General features: G+C 34.2%; 1 protein-coding gene across 2 annotated transcripts in view; it reads right to left on the reverse strand.

Annotated features, from left to right (window-relative positions):
- CCDC66 (coiled-coil domain containing 66) overlaps positions 1-22728 on the reverse strand; it is a 49169-nt gene that overhangs the window by 15313 nt on the left and 11128 nt on the right. For both annotated transcript variants that reach the window (XM_081073407.1, XM_081073406.1), the window contains 11 exons: positions 19937-20381; positions 18288-18453; positions 17996-18099; positions 16207-16328; positions 15672-15773; positions 4607-4738; positions 3956-4206; positions 3665-3749; positions 2668-2829; positions 1992-2136; positions 1372-1512 (listed from right to left, as the gene is read on the reverse strand). In XM_081073407.1, coding sequence (XP_080929533.1) covers positions 1372-1512; positions 1992-2136; positions 2668-2829; positions 3665-3749; positions 3956-4206; positions 4607-4738; positions 15672-15773; positions 16207-16328; positions 17996-18099; positions 18288-18453; positions 19937-20381 — 1855 coding nt within the window. The remainder of the gene's footprint in view (positions 1-1371; positions 1513-1991; positions 2137-2667; positions 2830-3664; positions 3750-3955; positions 4207-4606; positions 4739-15671; positions 15774-16206; positions 16329-17995; positions 18100-18287; positions 18454-19936; positions 20382-22728) is intronic.

A 22728-nucleotide genomic window follows, 5' to 3' on the forward strand; every position in this document is an offset into this window, starting at 1 on the left:
TCCACACATAACTACAGCTGGATTTCCAACCACAGAGTTTACTCTTGAACAGGGGTTTAAATTGTGAGTCAATTGAACTGCATGGGTCAATTGAAAACAATCCACATATAAGTGGACGTGTGGAGTTCAAACCTGTTGTTGTTGAAGGGTCAATTTTATTAATACTGTACTGCATATTTGAAAGTTGCTAAGGGAGTACATCTTAAAAGTTCTCATTACAAGACAAGAAATTTTGTAACTGAATGGTGACAAATATTGACTTATTGTGATCATTTTGTAATATATATACAAATATTGAATCATTATGTTGTACAACTGGAACAAATGTTATATGCCAATTATACCTCAGCTAAAAATGTGAAAAGCTAAGAGATTTCCTGGAAGTTATTTTGAAAAGATTTCCCAGACAGGTGGAGGCCTGAAAGGACTCATAGTAAGCATAGAGACCTATGATAATGATACCCAACATGGATATTACCTTATTACCTATGTCAAAATTTTAAATGAGCACATGAAAAGATGCTCAACATGATTAGTTACTAGGGAAAAACCACAGTGAAACTGCTTTACAACCACAAGAATTGTGACTGTGAACATGGATGTAGAATAATTGGAACCCTCATACATTGCTGGTGGAATATATAATGGTACAGCTGCTTTGGAAAACAGTTTGGTAATACCTCAAAATGCTAAACCCACAGTTACTATATGACTTAGCAATGCTACTCTTCTTTCCCAAAGAGAGCTGGAAATATACTTGTATGTCTACATAACTTGTACATGACTGTTCATAGCAGCATACTCATAAGAGCCAATACGAGTTAAGTACCCAAACTTGTATCAACTGATGAAGGAATACACAAAATATGTCATATCCATAAAATGAAATATTTAGCACTAAAAGAAATGAAGTACTAATACATGATATAACACACATGAACGTTAAAACATGCTCAGTGAAGAATCCAGACACAAAAGACCATATATGGTATGATTCCAATTATATGAAATGTCTGGAATAGGCAAATCTAGAGAGACAGAAAGTAGATTGCTGGTTGCCTAGAACTGGAGGGGAGCAAGGAAATGGAGTATGACTGCTGCAGGGTTTCTTTTTGGAGTGATAAAAATGTTCTAAAATTCATTGTGATGATGGTTGTACAATTCTGAATATAAAAATTGAACTGTATTCTTTTAAAAAAATAATTTTATGCTATGTGAATTGTATCTCAATATAAAGCTGTTAGAGAAATTAAAAACCAAGAGATCCCTTTACTTTTTAATGCTTATTGAAAACCTTGAAACCCTTGAAACCTTGAAACCCTTGAAACCTTGAAACCCTTGAAAACCTTGAAAACCTTTCTAAATAAATACCTGTTTGCACACCAGTATCCTTCTTAGGAGAATTCACAGAATTGATACAAGTATTCATTTTACCACTGACTTCATTCAAGCCATGTCTTGAATTTGAAATATTGTTAGTAGATGCATTATAGTCCACTGGTACTGTATCAACTGGCAAGAGAAATAAATTATCTAATAAAATGAGACAGTTCAGGAATATTAATAGAAATTATGAGTAGCAGCAACTAAATACACACAAGACTTTATTTATCAGTATGAACAATGCAAAGAAATTTAGAAGAGCTAGCCTAAAGTTTCTTATAAAAAGTTACTTGCATTCTTATCCCTTGAATATAGGGAGTTCACTTAATAGATTTCTACATAAAAATGGGTACAGAAGTATTAATTTTACATATTGTGAGCATCATAAGAAAATTTATGTAAAACGACTGAAAAAGAGTAACATCATTAGTTGTACTCTTAAGGCAATTTCTCAAATAGAATATGTGTTATAAAATTACATTAGTTCAAGGTCTAAAACGCCTTTCAAATTATTTAGTTAATAGATGTGTTAAAGGTATTAAAAATGGGCAATTCTTTAAAATCATATTCAAAAAATATTTTAAATAAAATTCTAGTTACGTGCTTACCGCCAAGATTTTTAATTAATTTTGAAGTGTCATGTCCCTTTTGAGCCAATTCTCGGATTCTCTGTTCTTGTTTTAGTCTCTGTGCCAGCTCCTGCGCTCTCTGCATCGTCTGGAACAGTTCATTTGTCTTGAGAGTTATGACTTCCTATCAATATTGAAGTGCACAGAGTTATTAAATAAATGATCAAGCAAGTATAGGCTTGCCTATTCTCTTTCAGTAGAAATTTTTCTAAGCACCTACTATGTCCCAGGCATTATTCAACATACTGGGAGTAAAGCAGTTAACCAGACAAAGTTCCTTCCCTTTTGAAGCTTACATTTTAATTATTTTTCTACACATGTATTAGACCATAAATATAAGAACTCTTACATTCGAGTTCATACTAATAAAGTTTTAAAAATTCACAAAATCAATGGTCAATTCCATCAGAATTCTATTAAGATTAAAAATAGATTGGTAAGAGGTAAAACACAAGGTTTATGGCCATTTATTGCAATTTAAGCCAATAATACATTTTTTTCAAGTGTACAGTTATTTCACAGGGGTAGTTTGCTCAGCCGATTGAACATAATAAAACCAGAACCCAGACAACGTGTCCCTTCATCCGCTAATTTTGGAGTGAAAGTTGCATCCATTTTTACTCTAAAATATTACAGTTATAACATAAATACCTACTTCCTTTTGTTTTTGCTTAAGGATGTCTTCTTCATACTGTTTCTGCATCTCTGCGCGTTCCCGTGCCAGGCGAAGCCCCTCTTCTTGTTCTTCCTTCTTTCTCTGTTCCTCTTCCAGCTGCTTCTTCCTGCGCTTCTCTTCTACCTGAGCACTGATGGCTTTCTACTCATAAAAAAATCACATACATCATCACAAATAGAAAAACCTATGATGCATTTGTTTGGTATTTCTAAGACAAGTTTATCAGCATACAGAAAGCATTACATATATGAGTCAAGTTAAAATGTCAAAATGCCCATGTGTTTCTCCAATCTCCCACTTGTCAAGTTCTACAAACTTTTTCTTTAACAACAGGAGGGCAGTTAGAATAGAAAAAAAAACTGGAGAAAAACATCTCAGTGCTTAGCGTAGTGCCTGGTAAAAGGTAGATGCTTTATACTCGTAAATGTCTGTTCACTTAAGTGTTTACATGTAACATTAGTAACTAAGCCAAATGATTCATACGTCAAAAATTTTACAGAATTATTCAGACATTTAAGTCCGTTTATATTAGACTAAAATTAGCAGAGAATTTTAATCTTAGTCTCCTTTCTTATACTATCTTCTGGATTTCTTAATTGTAATTCTACTTTAATCCCTTATAAACTTCCCATTCAAAGAACTAATTCTCATCCTGAATAGAATTCAGGAGAACTAAACGAATGAAAAAAATATCCAATACTAACTTACGATTTAGTGCCATTTCATATACACACCTATATGTTAGAGACCTTCTCTTCTGGCAGGCAGGTGGCTATACTATGGGACACTTCTGGTTCTCAGCATGAGTGTAATTCTAATACGATGCCAGTTGGAGTAGGGATCAGATTCATCAAGGGACTAGACAGGGCCCATGCTCTAAGTTTATACTGGAATTTTAATTTCCATTTGCTTACGTATCTATTGGCCATGAATGTTACTTATTAAGGCAAAGAACAATACTTCTACAATGGAATACCTGATGTTCTAACTGTTTTTGTCGCCGCCTGTCTCGTTCCTCAATCTCAGCTGGGTCCAAAAGAGCAGTCATAGAACGCAGAAAGCTGGCAAGAGAGATACATTAGCTACTTAAAACCCCCAAAATATGGGTTTAACATGGTGTTAAATCATTTTTGTTTGGGATATATCTACTAATCATTTCTACTTTAAAGAAAAATACCAGACCTGAAACTGATTAAGATACAATAACAGTCCTAATAAAGCACATAAACTTTTTAAAACATCAATAAATACTGGAGAATGAACTTACTTTGTTTTTTGACTATTTGCCACAGCCATGTCTCTAACGGGTTTTGCTATATGCTCCTCTTCTGAAGTTTCAACCTGGCTACCAGCTGTAGGTGTATACACAGTGCTGGTATCACCCAGCTCCTGAGTGTCCGGAGAGACACAGAAGTACTCTGGTTGTTTGTGTGTTGACCGAGAGGACAGCTGAGACTGAGAACCAGGACAGCTCTTTAATGAATCAAAATGCATTGCCCATCTGTCATGTTCCTCACCCTAATCAGGATAAATAAGAACTGCTAAGAATTTCTCCAATTGTTCTCACATATAAAATCCTAAATGACAGACAAACATGATTTCTAAGCCACCATACAGCAGAATAAGTATCATAAAATTTTACAAAACTGTATTCTGTATTGATTCCATATATATTTAGATAACTAGCTTGGAAAATATGAGAAATTCAAAGAATTAGGAAATTTCTAAAAAGTTAAGTTACAAGAAGCTATGCAAAATCACACTTATTAAATGCATTCAATGAAAGGTTCACAAGAGCAAATGTGGATTTATTGGAATACTCTAGTCTTGTCAAGTAGTTTCAGGATATTCTTAAGTTTAAAATTAAAAACTGCGAAATTATGTTTTCTTTTTATATCCATAAAACTTCGTAAGCTACCTTTGAAGATATAATTTTTTCTTCTATTTTTCTTTGCCGGTCATCTTCTATTTGCTTGTTCAACTCTTCAATCCATTTTCTCTGCTGTTCTTGTTTGACAGCACTGAAAGGGTGCTCTGGCAGTACTGCTTCCTAAATAGCAATCAAAATTCCATCTAAAGTTCAGCTCTCTTTTTCTAACCACTTTATATTTACAAATATTGCCAGAGAACTTACACAGATTTAATGAGGTAAGTCACTTATCTCTAAGAGGAACAATCATTTTAAACAAAAAATTCGACTATACAAGAATTAAGCAGATATATTCTGATTTTCATAGTCATATTTGTAACATATCCTAAAAGGATATAATTAGAAGGATAGAATTAAGCGTAAGGAAAGAAAATTTTCTAATGAAAAATGGAAAAATTCATTCCCTAAAACAATTATAAGATCTTCAAAATTCTATCTTCATATAGTTTCATTTAGACTTTGAAAGGAGTTACACTGATAATTTAAAATAAAAGAATATCGTTTTATATTTGGCTTCAGAATACAGAAGATATTGCCTTTGGGCCTAGAGGCAGGAGGATATAAGGGACCAGAGACTCTCTATTGAACATGTCTCTTTCTAGGGTACCCTTCTTCTTTTCCTTTCCTGCTGCTACAGCCCTACAACAACCTATGACGTTATCAATAAGAAAAATGTGTTCAGATTAAGTCCTTGAATTTTAAGGGAAAAAATAATAAAACAGTATCATAACAATTTGTTGTTGCTTTAATTTATGAGAGTTTAGTATGCTCTAACAAAAAGGAAGGTATTCTACTCAACAAGCTAAGCAACAAGCATTTTGTTATGTGAAATAACTGCAAGACATAATTTTAAAAAGTTTTACAGAATACAATGGCAACATACCTCAAAATGTTACTTTCTGCCCTCGTTTTTACCAGGAACAATAGCAAAGCTCATAGTTTACAACAAACTGCTTTGATCAAAGGAAATATTTATACGAAAGGGAAAAACCTTAATATCTCAGGTGCTTCTACGTATTTTAAACAGATAAAAAAAATCGTACTTATTTAAGCCTAAAAGAACCACTTCTAAAGGAGCATTATCTTCAGGGAAGTGATTTAACATTTCTTCTATCTCTAGAAATGTTATTTTAGAAGTTAAAATGGAAAGCAAAACAAAAAACTCCGTGCAAGAAATTCTCAACAATGACACTATCATCTTAAAATTCTGTAATCTGTTTCTTAAGTCTGATATAACCAGATCTGGTTTCAAATTTTAGTGGAGTTGCAAATTGTTCAGCACAAGTCAAAATTACCCTACAAAATTCCTAAAATCCCTCACAAAATGTTTTATATACATATATTGTATTGGAAATATATATTGTATTGTATGGGAAATTTAATAATGTTCTCTCAATTCAGTCTTCAGTTTCTCACTCAAAGATGTCCTATAATCACTCATTTGCTTGCCACCTGAATAATTCATTTCACTTCAACAAGAAAACCCTTTATCCTTATTTTCTTTGTCACAAGTTTCCCCAATATGCATCAAGTTAGAACGAAAGTTTAAGTATTTGCGGGGTGGGGAGAGGTGGTAGGTAGAATGGAATCTTTTTTGGTTACTGAGCTCATTTAGTTTAGGCTGAGTAAGGCAGATATGTGTATAAAGCAAGACACACTGTAACAAATCCATTTTGGCCATGGTCTAGCAGCTCCCTTCAATTCCTCCATACCATTAAGAAAAGAACTCTTTCCCCAGGCTCACTCATACTTTTTCAATTTATCTCCCTCATATTATTGACCTGAGACTTTCCTTCCCCTCCATAAAAACTCTTCTAAACATCCATTTTGAGCCATTCTCAAAGTGACAGCCTTAAGTAAAAACTTATTTTCATAGGTACTCACTACACCATTCCCCACAAATAGATCCTGATTAGGGTCCTAATGTAATTCTTGAGCTACCATCAACTTATTCAACATTAGGAAAAGTCTTAATCCTAACACAAATGCTGTCTGAATGTCAGCTGCTAACTCAGAACTAAAAGTAGAGGGCTTTTCAAATGGTCCACTCCAGATGCCTGGTTCTGTTTCATTTAATTATCCCCTTAAAGCAGCCTTAAAACGCAGCTTTGGGAAAGGGGAAAACTCTGGTGACTTCGCCAAGCACCTCCCCATTCTCAATAGTGCCCGCCTACCTATCTTGTCCACTCATCAGGCAGAAAAGGCATTCATGTGGGTGGTGGGTGGTCCCAGGACAATGGGTTAGACAGAAACAGGATCTTCCAAGAGGAAGAGAAAGAGCTATAACCACTTTTTTGGGGGATGGAGGGGTACTCTGAACTTGAAAATTACTTTAAAATCCTCTGGAACCAGAGTGACTATACAGGTAAGTACTTGGCTAAAAATCCTGGTTTTCATGTGCTTATTTTATTGGCCATCTATCCTCTTTGGAGCCATGTCTGTTCAGTCTTTTGCTTATTTTTACAAATTGAGTTTTTTTCTTATAATTTGGGTTTTGTCTTTTTTAAAAGATATATTCTGGATACAATTTCTTTATCAAATAGGTCATTCCTTTAACAGAGAAGTAATTTTATAACCTGACAGTAACCTTCAAAGAGCGGAACTTTTGATTAAGGGGATTTATGAACTTTTCTCTTTTATAGATATAGTCTGCTTTCTTACTGCAAGCTTTTAGAATTTTTCTTTCATATTCTTAAATTTCAGTTTAGTGTGTGGAGGAAGGATTTTCCTTATTCTTTTTGGTGCTCTATGGCCATTTAAATCTGAGGTCAGTCTTTTTTTCATTCTGGGAAACTAATCTCAACTACTTTTTCAAATATTCCCTTTCTCCATTTTCCCCCTCTTGTTGGAGCTGCCTATTAATCTAAATGTCAACATTTCTTTTTTTATTCTTATATTGCCTTAAAAGTTTTTTCTCAAAAAAAAAAAAAAAAGTTTTTTCTCTACTTGTCCTTTTTTCCTTTTAAGATGTTTGTTAAATATAATTTTCCAGTTATTTATTTACTCTGTAGCTATATAATTTCTGCTATTTCTCATTTACTGTATTTTTCACTTTAACTATTGTATGTTTCACACCTAAACTTTCTGCTTGGTTTTATTTCCTGTTCTCATTGCTAATGCTTTCTCTTGCTACTTTTATTTTGTTCATTAGACTAAATTTATTGATTCATCAGTCCTGATATTTTTGCTTTTGTTGGAATGATATCCACTATGTATTTTTTCCTTTGAATAGTTAGTTGTCTTCCTCCAATGTTTTATTTGCATGAGTTTGTTTTTTTCCTGGCATTATCAACCAAACTTGTCCAGCAATGAACAGCCAATACATTCAGGAGGTATGGATGGAGAGCAGACTAGCCCTAGACTGAAAAGTTTAGGTATTAAAACTACAATCACTCTCCACCCTTCAAAACAACTCCTTAGGTCAGAGTTTCGTTTTGGAAACACTCCCTAAGATTGTAATTGTAAATCACCAGCCAGGTGAGTTTGGAGTAGAGAGGGACAAATAATCTTCACCTGTTTTTCCCAGTTCCTCCCAAGAATTAAGATTTAAGCAGACAGCCACGGATTTTATTCGAGAAGGCATCTAGAACAGAGATTTGAGTTAGTAAATGTAGAGTGAGGCACTGATTGTTTTGAGGAAGGGAGGGGCTGTGGCGTAGGGTGGAGTTAGTAAGCAAGGACTCCAATTCATCTCCTATTTTATTCTCCCCCAGAGATGCTGGGTTAACTTCTACCCCAGGCCACCTACCAACCCAACTGACCAAAAGTATCTGTTCCCTAAGTTTTTTCAGTATTTTAGGGACTGATCTTAACCAGCAGTTTACATCAGAGTGCAGAATCTTGAGATCATGGGATCTTAAGCATTTCTAAGTTTGTAAAGCTTATTTGCTTAAATATTTTCGGCTTGACCTTTATTTTTGGTTGTCTTCCTTATAACATTATAGCAAATTTTGTAAGTGCTCTATTGACATTTGAAAATCTGAACTGTGTGTACATAGGAAATAAATTTACTGATACTTTGATTGTATTGGCCAAATCCTCTGATAATATCCTGGTAAAAATGTGCTTCAATTTCTCCTACTTATTTTTGGCAAATGCATCACAGAGATCACTATCTCTTTATTAACTACTCTGCTTTTTATCAAAATAAATTGCTGTGTCAACAGCTTTCTCTCCCTGAAGTAATGTTTCCAAAACACTATCATCAATTTTGCTTTTTCTTTTTTTTTAAATTTTGACTGGTTTACATAACCCTATTTTTAACAATGTGTAATTTTATTTCAGGTGTATCTTTTAAGCAGCAAGTCTTTGGGGTTCTCGTACCTCTACTTTTTAACAAAATATTTTTTAACTTTCAGAGTTGATTTTTGTTTTCTTGCTGTTACTATTTATTTAGTTTTCTGTTTAAAATTATACTAACTGTTACCTATGTTTTCTAAATCCTTAAACCCTTTATCTTATTTTAGAAATCATAATTAACTGTCTTTACAGAAAGATCAAACATCAACACGTTGCACAATATCCTGACAAAACAAAAGCCTAAAAAAATGAAACAGTCATGTTTCCAAGACTCTTCACAGACTTAGACAATGCCAAGAATCTGCTTTGTTTTCATTTATTCATTATGCTAAATCTTTTAAAAATTTTTTTCTTTAAACACAGATATGGTTGTATTATATGTATTGCTCAGCAACTCACCCTTTTTATTTTGCAAAGCTGTGGAGACTTGTGTCAGCTACATATTCCTTTTTTCAACCACAAATTCCTTAATTGTTTTCATTTTTTTCTCCCTCCCTCCTGCACCATCCAACCTCATTCTCTGTGTTTTCATTTTGATTCACTTTTCTGACCCAGAAATAATCTTTAAAAACTTCTTTCAACAAAAAATATCAGAGAAAGACCCTTGGGAGGAATATTTTATAAATTCTTGCAGATCTATATTTATGTTCCCTTTACATGTGAATATGTTGTTTAGGATTTAAATTTTTTAGTCCCAATCTTTATCTATTAAACTTTTATAAATATTGCTCTATTATCTATAGAGGAGAAATCTAAGGTTAACTTGATTTTTGTTCCTTGCCTTCTTCTTATGTTTAAATGCTTAAAGAAGTTTATACTTGTTCTTGAACTACGAACACTTACTAGGGTATATCTTCAAATCAGCCTCTTTTAATTCATTTAACTTTTTTTCTGGTCTAGAAAGTTCTTTCCTCTGATACCGTTATTAGTACGTCTTATCTATTTGCTCTGTTTTCTTCTTTGGGAAAGTCTATCACTCAAGGTTGTATCTTTATAAGCTGTTTGTAGTATCTATTATGTCAGACTTTTTATCTCTTTTTAAAATTCTTCCTATATTCAGAGAGGGTCCCCCACAGTGATTTCTTTCTCTTCCTCGCTGTGATTTCAATTTATTTCATTACCAAATTGTTTTTCTTTCCTGCTACAGTATTCTTAGTTTTGTTCTACTTTCTTATCTTGAGCCTAGGCTTGTACATGGATTTCCTGAACCACTTCAAGTGGAATAAGACAGGAATAAACAAAGTCAATGTTTTCTTTAAAAATTTCCTGTTTCACAAAATAAGGACATATTTCTTATAAGAGATTTTCCTGAATTCTTAGCAGGTATATCCCCCTTTCTATTGCTGAATATTTTCAATCTCCATTTTTTTGTTTTCTGTTCACCACTCTTTAAACAGATTTAACTAGGTCTAATGTTATACAGGTAGTTAGTTATGCACAAGTTACCCTTGGTGCTCTCTTCCACCTGATTAGATGTTACTAAATTCTGCCTCTTATTCCAAAACCAGATGCACAGTATGTGAAGTGCCTAGTATACTTCATGGATCCTAAGAGGCCTTCAAACAATTCCATTTCCTTATTCTATTTAACTATCAAATCTTTCTGGTAAGGCAAAGAGACCTACCCAGTTTTCAATATAGAAGGATTCTTTCCATAGAATTCAATTTTGGAGGACTGAGATGGGGTTCCCCTGATTCTGAGACTGCCCAGTATTGAGAGCCAAAGGGAAACTTTGGCCAGGATTGGCTCATTCTGGTCAAGCTGTTATTATTAGTTTCTTCTCAAATAAGGCCATTAGTGGAATGACACTAGGTTAAAAACTTAGTCACATCCCAGTTATACTGTGGGAAGGGCCTCATAATCCACACACACTGTTCCCAGGATTCTAAAGTAACCTGAATCAGGAACATAAAAGTGCCAGGTATTCTAATTTTTATGCTACTGGGTTGGGTGACCAGCTATTTTTTAAACATCTTGTCCCATTATGAGAAGTCCACAAAAATTCCTGCTGAACTTGGAACTGTATACTATAATGGGCCCTCCTGGCATATGACATGGGTAAAGATGTGTTTTAAATTGTCCTTTATATCCTTTTGCATATTAGAATTATGTAATATTTTAATCATAAAGTTGAAAAGTCAAAAAAGGAAAAAATACATACACATGATCCAGTTATGATTACGCATATATGAGTCTTGGGTGTTAATGCAGATCAGTGTTTGTGCAGCTACTCACTAAGAAAACAATCTAGTACCAAAGGATCCACATCAAACTCACATACTGCACAAAGACCACCCTCTCAAAATCACATACACCCTGTTAAAATAAACAAATTCAGCAAAGTTGCAGGATACAAAACCACCACAGAAAAATAATGTATCTGGGAAAAGGAAATTAAGAAAACAATTCCATGTATTATAGTATCAAAAATAAAATACTTAGAAATAAACAGGCAACAGATTTATACCTTGAAAACTACAAATCATTGCTGAAGGAAATTAAAGAAGACAAATAAATCGAAAGATATTTTGTGTTCATGGACTAGAAAACTTAGTATTATCAGGATTACCTAAAGAGATCTGTATTTTCAATGCGACCCCTATGAAAATCTCAAAGTTTTTTGCAGAAATAGAAAAATCCATCTTAAAATTCATATAGAATCTCAAGGGACCCTTAATAGCTAAAACAATATTGAAAAAGAACAGAATTGGATGACTCACACTTTCTGATTTCAAAACTTACTACAAAGCTATGGTAATCAAAAACAGTGAGACAGTGGCATAAAGAGAGATGTACAGAACAATGGAATAGAATAGAGCCCAGAAATAACCCTCATATACAGTCAAAAGATTTTTGACAAAGGTGTCAAGACTATTCAGTGGGGAAAGGACAGTCTTTTCAACAAATGGGCCTGGGAAAACTGGACATCCAGATGCAAAGGAATGAAGCTGGATCTTTACCTTACACTATATACCGTGTTTCCCCGAAAATAAGACCTATCAGGACCATTAGCTCTAATGCATCTTTTGGAGCAAAAATTAATATAAGACCCAGTATTATTTTAAATAAGACCGGGTCTTATATAAGACTGGGTTAATATAATATAATACCAGGTGTTATATTAATTTTTGCTCCAAACAATGCATTAGAGCTGATGGTTGGCTAGGTCTTATTTTCCGAGAAACACGGTAATATAAGACCCGGTCTTATATGAGACCGGGTCTTACATGATATATATGATATATGACGATATATATGATATATGATATGATACGATACAATACAATACGATACTGGGTCTTATATAAATTTTTGCTCCAAGATGCACTAGAGCTGATGATCCGGCTAGGTCTTATTTTCAGGGAAACACGGTATAAAAATTAACTCAAAAAAGATCAAAGACCTAAACATAAGAGCTAAAACTATAAAACTCTAACAAGAAAACATATGGGAAAAGCCCCGTATCAGATTTGGCAATGATTCATTGGACAGGACATCAAAAGCACAGGCAGCAAAGGAAAAAAGATAAAATGGACTTCAATCAAAATTAAAAACTTTTGTGCATTCAGGAACACTATTAAGTGAGTGAAAAGTCAACCCATGGGATGGGAAAAAAAAACTTGCAAATATGTATCTGATAAGCCAGAATATATAAAGAACTCCTATAACTCAAAAACAATTCAATAAGCAAAGGACTTATAGATATTTTTCCAAAGATGACAGAGATGGCCAATAAACACATGAAAAAATGCTCTATATCATTAATCATTAGGGAACGGCAAATCAAAACTACAATGAGATACCACTTTGCACCCATTAGTAGGGCAATTATCAAAAAAATAAAAAGTATTGGTGAGGATGTGAAGAAATTAGAACCTTGTGCTTTGCTGATGGGACTGTACAACGGTGCAACTGTGGAAAACAGTAACATAAAATCACCAAATTAAAATCGGTAAAATTTTAACATAAAAAAATTAAACAAAATTATCTTATGATCCAGCAATTCCACTTATGGGTATATACCCAAGAAATGAAAGCAGAGATTATTTGTACACCAGTGTCCATAGCAGCATTATTCCTAATAGCCAAAAAGTGGTATCAACTCAAATGTCCATCAACATTTGGATGGATGGATGGATGGATGGATGAACAAAATGTAGTATTACACATCCAATGGAATATCATTCAGCCTTAAAAAGGAATAATATTATGATAATTGCTACAACTTAGATGAACCATGAAAACATTCTAAGTGAAATATGTGAGACACAAAAGGACAACTATTGTATGATTCTAAGTACCTAGAAATGCGGTAGTCAAATTCATAGAGACAAAAAGTAGAATAGTGATTGCCAGGGGCTAGGGGGAGGGAGAAATGGAGAGTTATTGTTTAATGGATACAGTTTCAGTTTGGGATGATGAAAACAAGATGGACAGTGATGATGGCTGCGTGACAATGTAAATGTAGTAAATGCCACGGAACTTTAATCATTAAAAATGATTAAAATGATCAATTTTATATTAATATACATTCTGTCACAATAAGAAAAGGTAGAAAAAAAGAAATTAGGTGGAATTTTTGTGTGGACAACTGCAGAACTAGGTTTGGTGGTAACAATGGGAAGCTAGCAGAATGACAGCCTGACTTTCTACTCCATGTTAGAAAGTACATTAACACATTCCCTTAAGAGTCTTTCCAGGGAGGGGCAGTCATTATAGTAAGCCAAGTTTTCATGAAAGTGAGGTATTCTCAAAAAGGCTAAGACTTAGAAACACTAGGCTAAGGCTAAGGCTTAGAAACACAAAAGGAGTTTTAAGCTGCATGGTGTAAAAGAATGTTTCGGCTGAACAACAGGGATGAGAATACAGGGCCATTCAACTGGGGGAGGGAAAGTGAGGTTGAAAATCAAGGTGAGAGAGGAAAGGAACCTGTTGAGACCACTGACCAATCTGCTTTGTAAACTGTAACTACAGCAAACCTTTGAGGAATAGAGTGAAGAAATAAAATGGAGTTAGTATAGTCAAACTGCTAAATTACTGAAATCAAGTAGGTTAAGATTAAGGCATGAGGAAACAATTCTATTTTTGATTACCCCTTCAAGGACTCTTGCACACAGACCACCTGTCATCTACTATCCAGAACACCAGATGTGACCAGACCTCCTGGCACCCATCCTCCATACTGTCCAAGCTGCCTGACATCTTACTGGTAAGTGTCCTGGACCGATCCTAGGGCTAAGAATGCATAACTGATTATTCTCTAGAATGTACTTTTTACTATAAGAACTCTTTACTTTCTTCTTCAGAACACTTTTTGCCTGGTTGAGTTTCTAGTTTGCAAAGCTTAAGACCCTTGAATAAATAAGCACTTGTTATATATCAGCCACTGTTCTAAGCATTTTATAGGCATTACCTCATGTTTTAACAAAATTGGCCTTGGGGACCCTGCCTATAACCAAATTTCTCCTCTCAATTACATAAAGAGGTTAATACTCAAATAGTATAAATCGTCCTGGCTATGGCTGCTATTTCTGAAACCAACTGCTTTCTGGTATTTAAGAAGGAGGATTTTTTTTTTTTTAATTTTTGTTTTTTACAGTTAATTCATTTTCCTTCAATAGCATCTTTCCAGTATCTTACCACATTCACATACAAATACATAAAAACTGCATTTAAATAGTAAAAGAATGAGTAAATAATCATACTCTTTAACTCTTGGTTATCCAGCCCTGGATTTAGTGTGTTTTCCCTTCTGGTCCTTCTCTCATCACCAACTCCCATCTCTGACTCCAAAATATAAATAAATTGATAGGGTGTTTTTTTGATTTAAAAAAAAAGGACAGATGCTTCCGTTAAAAACACACACACACACACACACACACACACACACACACACACACACACAAATGATTATTTATTTGGAAATAAAGTGGCCTCAAATGGTTAATTCTTTATTTTTATAAATGACCATATGGTACATGTTACTAGCAGGTAATAAATGACCTAAAAAACCATGCAAATTAAGCAATAACAAATGATATACTAACATTTCAACCTGATTTCTGATAACTGAAAATAGTATTTTTAATATTAAAAATTCTTCAGTCCTAATGTTGAAAAGTAAATAAGCTGATTCTCACCAACTTCACAAAGCTTTAGTGTAATTTTTAGTAGTATCTACAAGTTTCAATTTCTAAACTTTATACACTTAAAATTATCACCCAGAAATACAGAGTTTTCCAAAATGACTTCTCTCAAAACTAAGGTATTGCCTTTTAACAGTCAGTCTAAGTGCTTTGGGAACGTGGAAAAATACAATTCAGGTTTCATTCCTTTTGTTAATGTAAAATTATCAAGACTACAAAACTGTTTGATGTAGGCAAGTCAGCCCTATATGGAGCGCAACAAAGAGCCCTACAAACAATCTAACTTGGAGGTTTCCTTAAGAAATCTAACAGTACTGAGTGAAAAGGTCTACCATCAGAATCACCCCTTCAGGTTACTGTATTATTTTCAGAATACATTTGTTAAAACGTAAATGTACATTAGGAAGAAGGGATTATGTGTGTAAAAAAAAAGTTAATAACTTCTTAAAACTTAAGGAGAATAATGCACTCAGTAAAAATTAACTGGTCATTTAAAAAACAAAAGAGGAGTACTTAGATTCACGCCTTCAAGGAAAACAGGTTATACGAGTACAGTGATCAAGCACTACAACGTGTCCATATTCCAAGTAATGACACTTTGGACTTACCTCTAAAATCTGACTAGCTCTAGATAGTGAGTTCCCATCAGCCTGGACCACCGTTACCAGACTGGGAGACTGTGACAGAAGGCTGGAAACACTAGTAGAAGTCTAAAAACAAGCACAAAAACAAGGGCACTTTTTTCTTTGTCTAATATTAAACACCAGCAAAATTTGAAAGTTACCAAAGCACAACCTGAGGGACACCTGGTACGTACTTATGTTTCATTTGTTTACCTGGTAGTGGATACCACATTTAGTGGTAGAATTTTGTGGTCATCTAAAAAATTGCACAGTTCTTTTATAAGAATCCAAAGGAGGTACCTATGGCCTCTACACTCACCTATTAACATAGTAAGACAATTTACAGAATGCAAACAGACTAGTTGAGATCATAAATTCAAAATAACATTGTTTTCAAATACCATATGAAAAGTAAGTTTTATAAAAAATAAATAAGTTTTATGATATGAACATGGCTTAACATTAAAACTGGAATTAGGATGTCTTATATTCCATAAGTGCTTAAATTTGATCCTCTTACCTTAGATTGGTCAAGAATTTGAAATTTTTCCCATACTACTTTATCAGTTTCAGATTTTTTCCAAGGATTATTCCATTTTTCAGAAGCTTCTTTTTCTTTCTTCTTTAAAGCAACCTGTTCATCTGTAAATAATGTCCTTTTTTAAAAAATGTACAAAAACTGTAAAAAAAATCACGTAAACAAATCATGACCTTCTTAAAGAGTACAGATTTCTACATAGATCAAAACTTTTTAAGAGAGGAGATTAACTCACAACAGAGAATTTTAAGGGATATGGAATAAAGGAAAACTTTTAATCAGAACCAAAATATGGCACAAATGGATGTAAAAATGTTTGTTTTATTACAATTATCAGTAAAGAACAATGTTCTCAGAACATTTTTTTACCGTGCTAATTATTCTGAGTTTTACTGTCCTGTAGTGTTCATTCAGTTATTACTGATAGGCTTAAAAGCTAGCACTCTGAATTCAGAGAAATGTAGGGTCAAATCCAAGTTCAACCACTTCCCAGCTATGTGACTGTGGGCAAACTGCTGTTCACCTCTCTAAACCTGGTTGTTCTTCTGTCAAATGAGAGTAATAATAGTGCCTATTTCAGTATAGGGCCTAGCGCAAAGTAAATATTTAATAAATGTCCACCATACTTATTCATAACTGTGGAATAGTGAAAAACTCAATGAAAATCTTTTGTCTAACAGACCAATAAAAAAATTAAGCTCAAATCATCAGTAATTCTTAAAAATTGAGATATATAAATTTAAATCCCCCCAAAATTAATGAAAGCATAAGTGTAACAAATAGAGATGTGCTTTTCTAATAGTATCAAGTAAAAGAAAATAAACTGTTTTTTAAGATAATAAATAAAGCATAAAACATTGCAGTCACTTCCAAGTAGTTCCATCTTACTTCAGAAGTTTGGTATTATATTTTGATAAACTACATTTGTACTGAAAGAAAATATTTAAAGCTGAACTTATGATATAAACACATATATCGGATCTCTAAACCTTCTTACACTGCTACCATATTTTTAATTTCTTCATTCTTCTGTTACCTTCACTTCCAATATAAATTCATTCCCTATTTCTTCTGCTCATCTCATTTTCTAGATCACTTGTCCCATCTGGGTTATGACTGCCTCACAGGAATTCCCAGTTGAGTGGAGGGTGAAGCCCATCTTCACGCTCTTAGTATCGCTATTCCTAAGTACAACTGTTACTTCATGTATTTTCCAAACTCTGGACCCTAAGTCTAGTCCAAGAAGTAACACGAGTTTTTCAGTTATCATCAATATTTTAAGAGCCTAACAGAAATTATAAGTTTTTCTGTTATATGTTGTACAGGCTGACAAAAAGTAATAAGCTTGCTTTTGTATGGAATATACTAATTGATATCATATTGATGATTCATTAGAACATTTTGTTTTTAAAAATGAACTCAATTATTTTTAAATAAAACCATTTTTAAACCCATAGGATTTCTGTAACGGAAAAATATGAGAATGGATTCTCAGGAAATGAGAAAAGTTTAGCAATCTTTGTTTGAGCTCCAAGAGTTCCAAAATGATACTAATATTAATGATCATCTCTGGCTTTTGGTGCACACCAGAGTGACAAATAAAAAGATAAAAGGGAATGTGAAACCACAAATCTTCTTACGCATTTGCAGAGAACTACTCTAGATGGCAAATATTATAAGACTTTTGATAATATCATACTGAAAGATATATTTCATCCTCTATATTCCATAAGCCAACAAAACTATAATAAAAGGTGTAATAATTACCTACCAAGCTCTTTCCTCCACTGGGCTTTTTTTGCTTCCAACAAACTTCTATCACGTTCTCTTTCCCCCAGAGTACTAAAAATGTCAGCTGGTTTCCATACATTCTCTCTAAGACAAAGCACAAAAAATAACAGAACCCTTACTATACATTTCTATACAACTTAACTCCATAAATATTAAGTAATAAACTTTTAACTAGCTCTTAATCTTCAGAGTAAATATTTCACATGAAAGTCAAGGAAAAGCAAAACCATATTCGTAAGATGACCCCACAATAACAGATATGAGTTACATACATAGCAATTTTCTGCTCATACTGCTGAGATGTCTCCTGGTTTTTATTTAAAACAGATTTATTTTCATCCAGGACATATGAAACAGCCTCAGTTTTTTCAAGTAGTCCCATAATGTTCTCGTCCTTTGGCTGATTAGGAATACTGTTTAAATGTAGACTGTCTTGACCTGGGAGGTAAAATGAACGCTTTTAAATGAGTAGACATTAAAATTATATCTATTATGATACCTTATGTTGGCATAACTGCTATATAGTTTTAAAAACACTGCCTTCACATTACCTAATTAATTACCTCTCACAGGAATCCTTGCAGTGGGTACTACTTTCTGTCAAAAAAGAAAACTGAGCCCCTAGAGGTTAGATGGCCCAGAGGTATGGCCACAGCCATAAAAATTCCTGTGTCAAATAACAAACAAGCAACAATAAAATAAACCTCCATTTACTCCTGCCAACAATAAACACTTTTATAAACAATATAAATGAAAACACAAATCACAATTTGATTGAGAATAAATGTAAATAGTTTTACAAAAAACTCATTACCTTGTCTTTATGTTCTCATTTAGTTGGGAATCAGTAAAAAACTTTACCATGGACCGCTGTCTCTATGCCCCCCAGCTATAATATCCATTACAAATATTTTATACAGAACTCATATGCTTGGCTCAAAAATTAGATACTAATTTTCTACTTAACATGCTAGTTCTCTTAGTGAAGAGAAAGCATATCTAATATACAGGTCATAAGATAGGTAAATTCTGCTTTTAATTTTGTTGATATTCTCTCATTATCCCTAATACGATTCTGTTTTGTTCTCTAAGCTAGAATTCTAGCCTTAAAGACAAAGTATAGCTCCCTCATTTTGCAAAGAAGAATCTCGACCAAGAGCACATAAATGACTCTAGCATCAGTAGCATCAGCACCTTGGGAGCTACCTGACCCCCAAACCATTTGTGGGACCTCTTCCTGGTGACTGTTATTTTTACTTAGTTCACGATTGCCTAACAAAATTTTAATGCTATTTCTACTCATATTCACAATTCCTTAGTTCAAAGCTGAAATACGAAGGCTTTTAAAAACAACACATTTATGACTATTGAAACAGAAGGCATTTTAACACTCTACAACTCCTTCCAAGTCTATGTTTTCTATTGGTTAAAAAGTAGTGCTGCCAGTCTTTAGCATGGACTGAGAGTCTGGAAAAGCAAAATGTGAGGACCAGGAAAATCAACATTTTCAGCTACTCAAGACAAATCTTCATAGTAAGTTTCCCTCAATTTTCACTAGTAATACTATAATGATTTTTAAATAACATTTTATATAATTACTTTTAATGTAAGTAAAGCCTCCTACATTCTAAAATAACTACAATTGTGTTTTATACTAAGATCCTTTCTAGAGTCCACAGAAACTGGGTTTTAAAGGATATGGTACATGAGAATAATATTCTGAGCATCAACCTTAAAATATGGTATAACTATAAAAGTAATTTTGCATACGAATGTTCTTCAAAAGAATCATTATTTTAAAAAATTGTTACACATTAAAATAGAATCTGAGAGGCAGTTACATAAAATCCAATGAACGTGAAATTCTAAAACACTTTATTTCATAAAATTAATACGAATTAAAACTTTAGAAAAATCTTACTTGTTTCCTTCTCCTTTCCACTCTCAGTCAGGGAAATAGATCTGTTTCCTTGGTTTACAGTCATCAAAATCTGTTGTAGTTGGTCTTGGGTTAGACATACCAAACTACTCTTCACATTTTCATTTTTGATGTGTTTTTTGCAAGGCTTCTGTTTAGCTACTACAGATGTATTTACAGTGTTTCTAGTCTTCTGTATGTTAGGGGTTGCAGGTGAAATCTCTTTCTGGATATGAAGACAGTCTTTATCTGCATACTGCTTGCATAAATCCTTAGTGGGTGAAAAAGTCATACTATCCTTTTCACCTTTTGCCAGTGAAGTTGCTGAACCAATTCTCTTTTGCAGAAGTTTTTCACTCCTAATACAAGTATTTTGTGTTGATTTTAGAACGAATCCAGTTTGTTTTGTTCTTAAAGGACATTTTGCAATCTTGGTCTTATTTCCCATCTGTTAAAACACCAACAATTTATTCTTTATAACAGCCCATGAAAAAATCAACAATTATCTTTATATAATCTGTGATAAATCAGGCCTCTAAACTTTTTTCCATTTTACCAATATATACATAAGAAACTAACATTTAACCTTTGCATATCTTCATTTGAAAGCTTCACCAAGTGGCAATTATTTTATTCAGGATAATGAAGAACACAGAACTTTTATTCTAGTTGTTACAGGACATCTCCACTTTTATGATTGCAACACCCACATTACCTCTTTTCTTTAAAGGCATCTATAGACTCATAGGTTACTAGCCCTTATTCCTTGATGAACTTACTAGCTCGTGGGTCGTCATCCCTCTCCCTAACATGACTCTTGTCTTAATTATTGGTGTTGTCATATCCACATAGATCATTCTTCCCCCATGCTACCTCAGTTACTCGTTTCCTTAGTGATATACTGACCTTGTAATTATCCATAACTGCAATCCCTCCATAAGCTCAATTTCAAGCACTGCACAGTGACCACCACCACTTCCTATTTTTTGCAGCTTAACTTTCTCTTGTATTTCAGTTCCAACAAGTCTTTAAGTCTGCTGGAAACTATAATCTGTTGATCCTACCAGTGTCCTCTTGTCCTCGCTTCCGTCCTTACCAATCTTAAATTCCATCATCAACCAAAATGATCATGGTCTTCCATTCTCAACTCTTCTGCTCTATGTTACAGTCCCTTGGCAAATCCCAACCCTGGGAAAAATCTAACTTTTCACCTACTCTTCCTGCATTCAAGGAGAAAAAACACACAGTCACAACATCTGGATTCATCTTAAATACACACCAGTCAGGCACACATTTCCCAAGTTCATTTACTCTCACTCTTTTAGCAACAATTTCAACTTTCTCCTGTTTCCCAAAACTCTCTCTTTCATACTCATTCTCAGCTGAAGACCTTGATTAATATTTCACTGAAAATCTCATAGAGGAGCATTCAGAAAAAACTTTTGGTACCAGCATCTGTACCCATACAAACTGCTTGCCCTGCTACTATTAGTACGTATTCCCATAACCCTCTCTCAAGGATCTCTAGCAATCCTTTGCTTTCTCCTGAATCATCACTATTTCTTTTCTGCTGGTTTACAAAATCTTTTTTACCATCTTAAAAAATACCTGATCCCACTGTCTCCTCTAATCTCCTAGAATTCTATTCCAACCAAACTTTCACCCATACCACCCCACCAAAACTGCTCAAAGTCACCAATAATTTCTACATTGCTAAATTCAATGACTGCTTCTCAAATCCTCATCTGACTGGGCCTATTAGTAGCATCTGACACAGTAATTATTCCTTCCATTTTGAAACACTTTCTCTATTTCAATTCCAGGACGCACAATCCCGGTTTTCCTTCTCAGTATTTACTGGCTCCTCCTTTTCTCCAGACCTCTTGAAGTTGGAGTGCCTTGGGCACAGTCCCAAGATCTCTTCTTTACAATCTCCAATTCACTTGGTAATTTCATTTACTCTTGTGGTTCTATATGTTATCCACATGCTGACAACTCCCAAACCTGTGTCTCTAGGATGGTCTCTCCCTTAAATTCAGGTTCCATCTGCCTAGCCAACACTTCCATTGGGTTTCTAATAGACACTTCAATCTTATCATGTCCAAAACTGAATTCCTGATTTCCCTCTTGCCCCTAAATAACTTCCTCCATTCACAGTCTTTCCCATTTCAGTTACTCATGCAAAAAATTTTGGAATTATCATTGAATACTCTCATGTGCCTCACTGAATTTGTCATCAAACCTTCCTTGTTTTTGCTTCATCTTCAAAATACATCCTTAATCTGACACTCCTGAACACCTCTTGCCACCCTTCTGCCCCAAGCCAACAGCTCTTACCTGAGTCACTGAAAAGCCTTCTGATTGGTTTTCCTGTTTCTAGCCTTGTCCCTCAGTCTATACTCTCAACCCAGCAGCCACAGTGATTACTTTAAAATGTAAGTCAGATCATGTCACTTTCTTCAAGTTTCCAATGGCTTCCCATCTCACTGGAGGAAGAAAAGCTGCTCTTATCTGATCTCCAATCTCCAACCCAGCCTCCAACCACATGGGCTTCTGGTTTATTCCTTGAATTCAACAAGACCTCCTCCAGTCTTAGACCTTAGCACTAGTTAATCCCTCTACCTGAGAAATTCTTCCTTCAGGTTCTACATGGCTCATTCACTCACCTCCTTTAAATATTTGCTCCAATATCACAGGCCCAGTGGGCTCTTCTCTGACCATCCTATTTAAAACTGCTGGTTCCTGCTCTACCCTCACTCCCACCTCACTCCCACTCCCCCTTTTCCCAAGGCTAC

Source organism: Rhinolophus hipposideros (genome assembly GCF_964194185.1).
Source record: "Rhinolophus hipposideros genome assembly, chromosome: 14".
Classification (NCBI taxonomy): Eukaryota; Metazoa; Chordata; class Mammalia; order Chiroptera; family Rhinolophidae; genus Rhinolophus; species Rhinolophus hipposideros.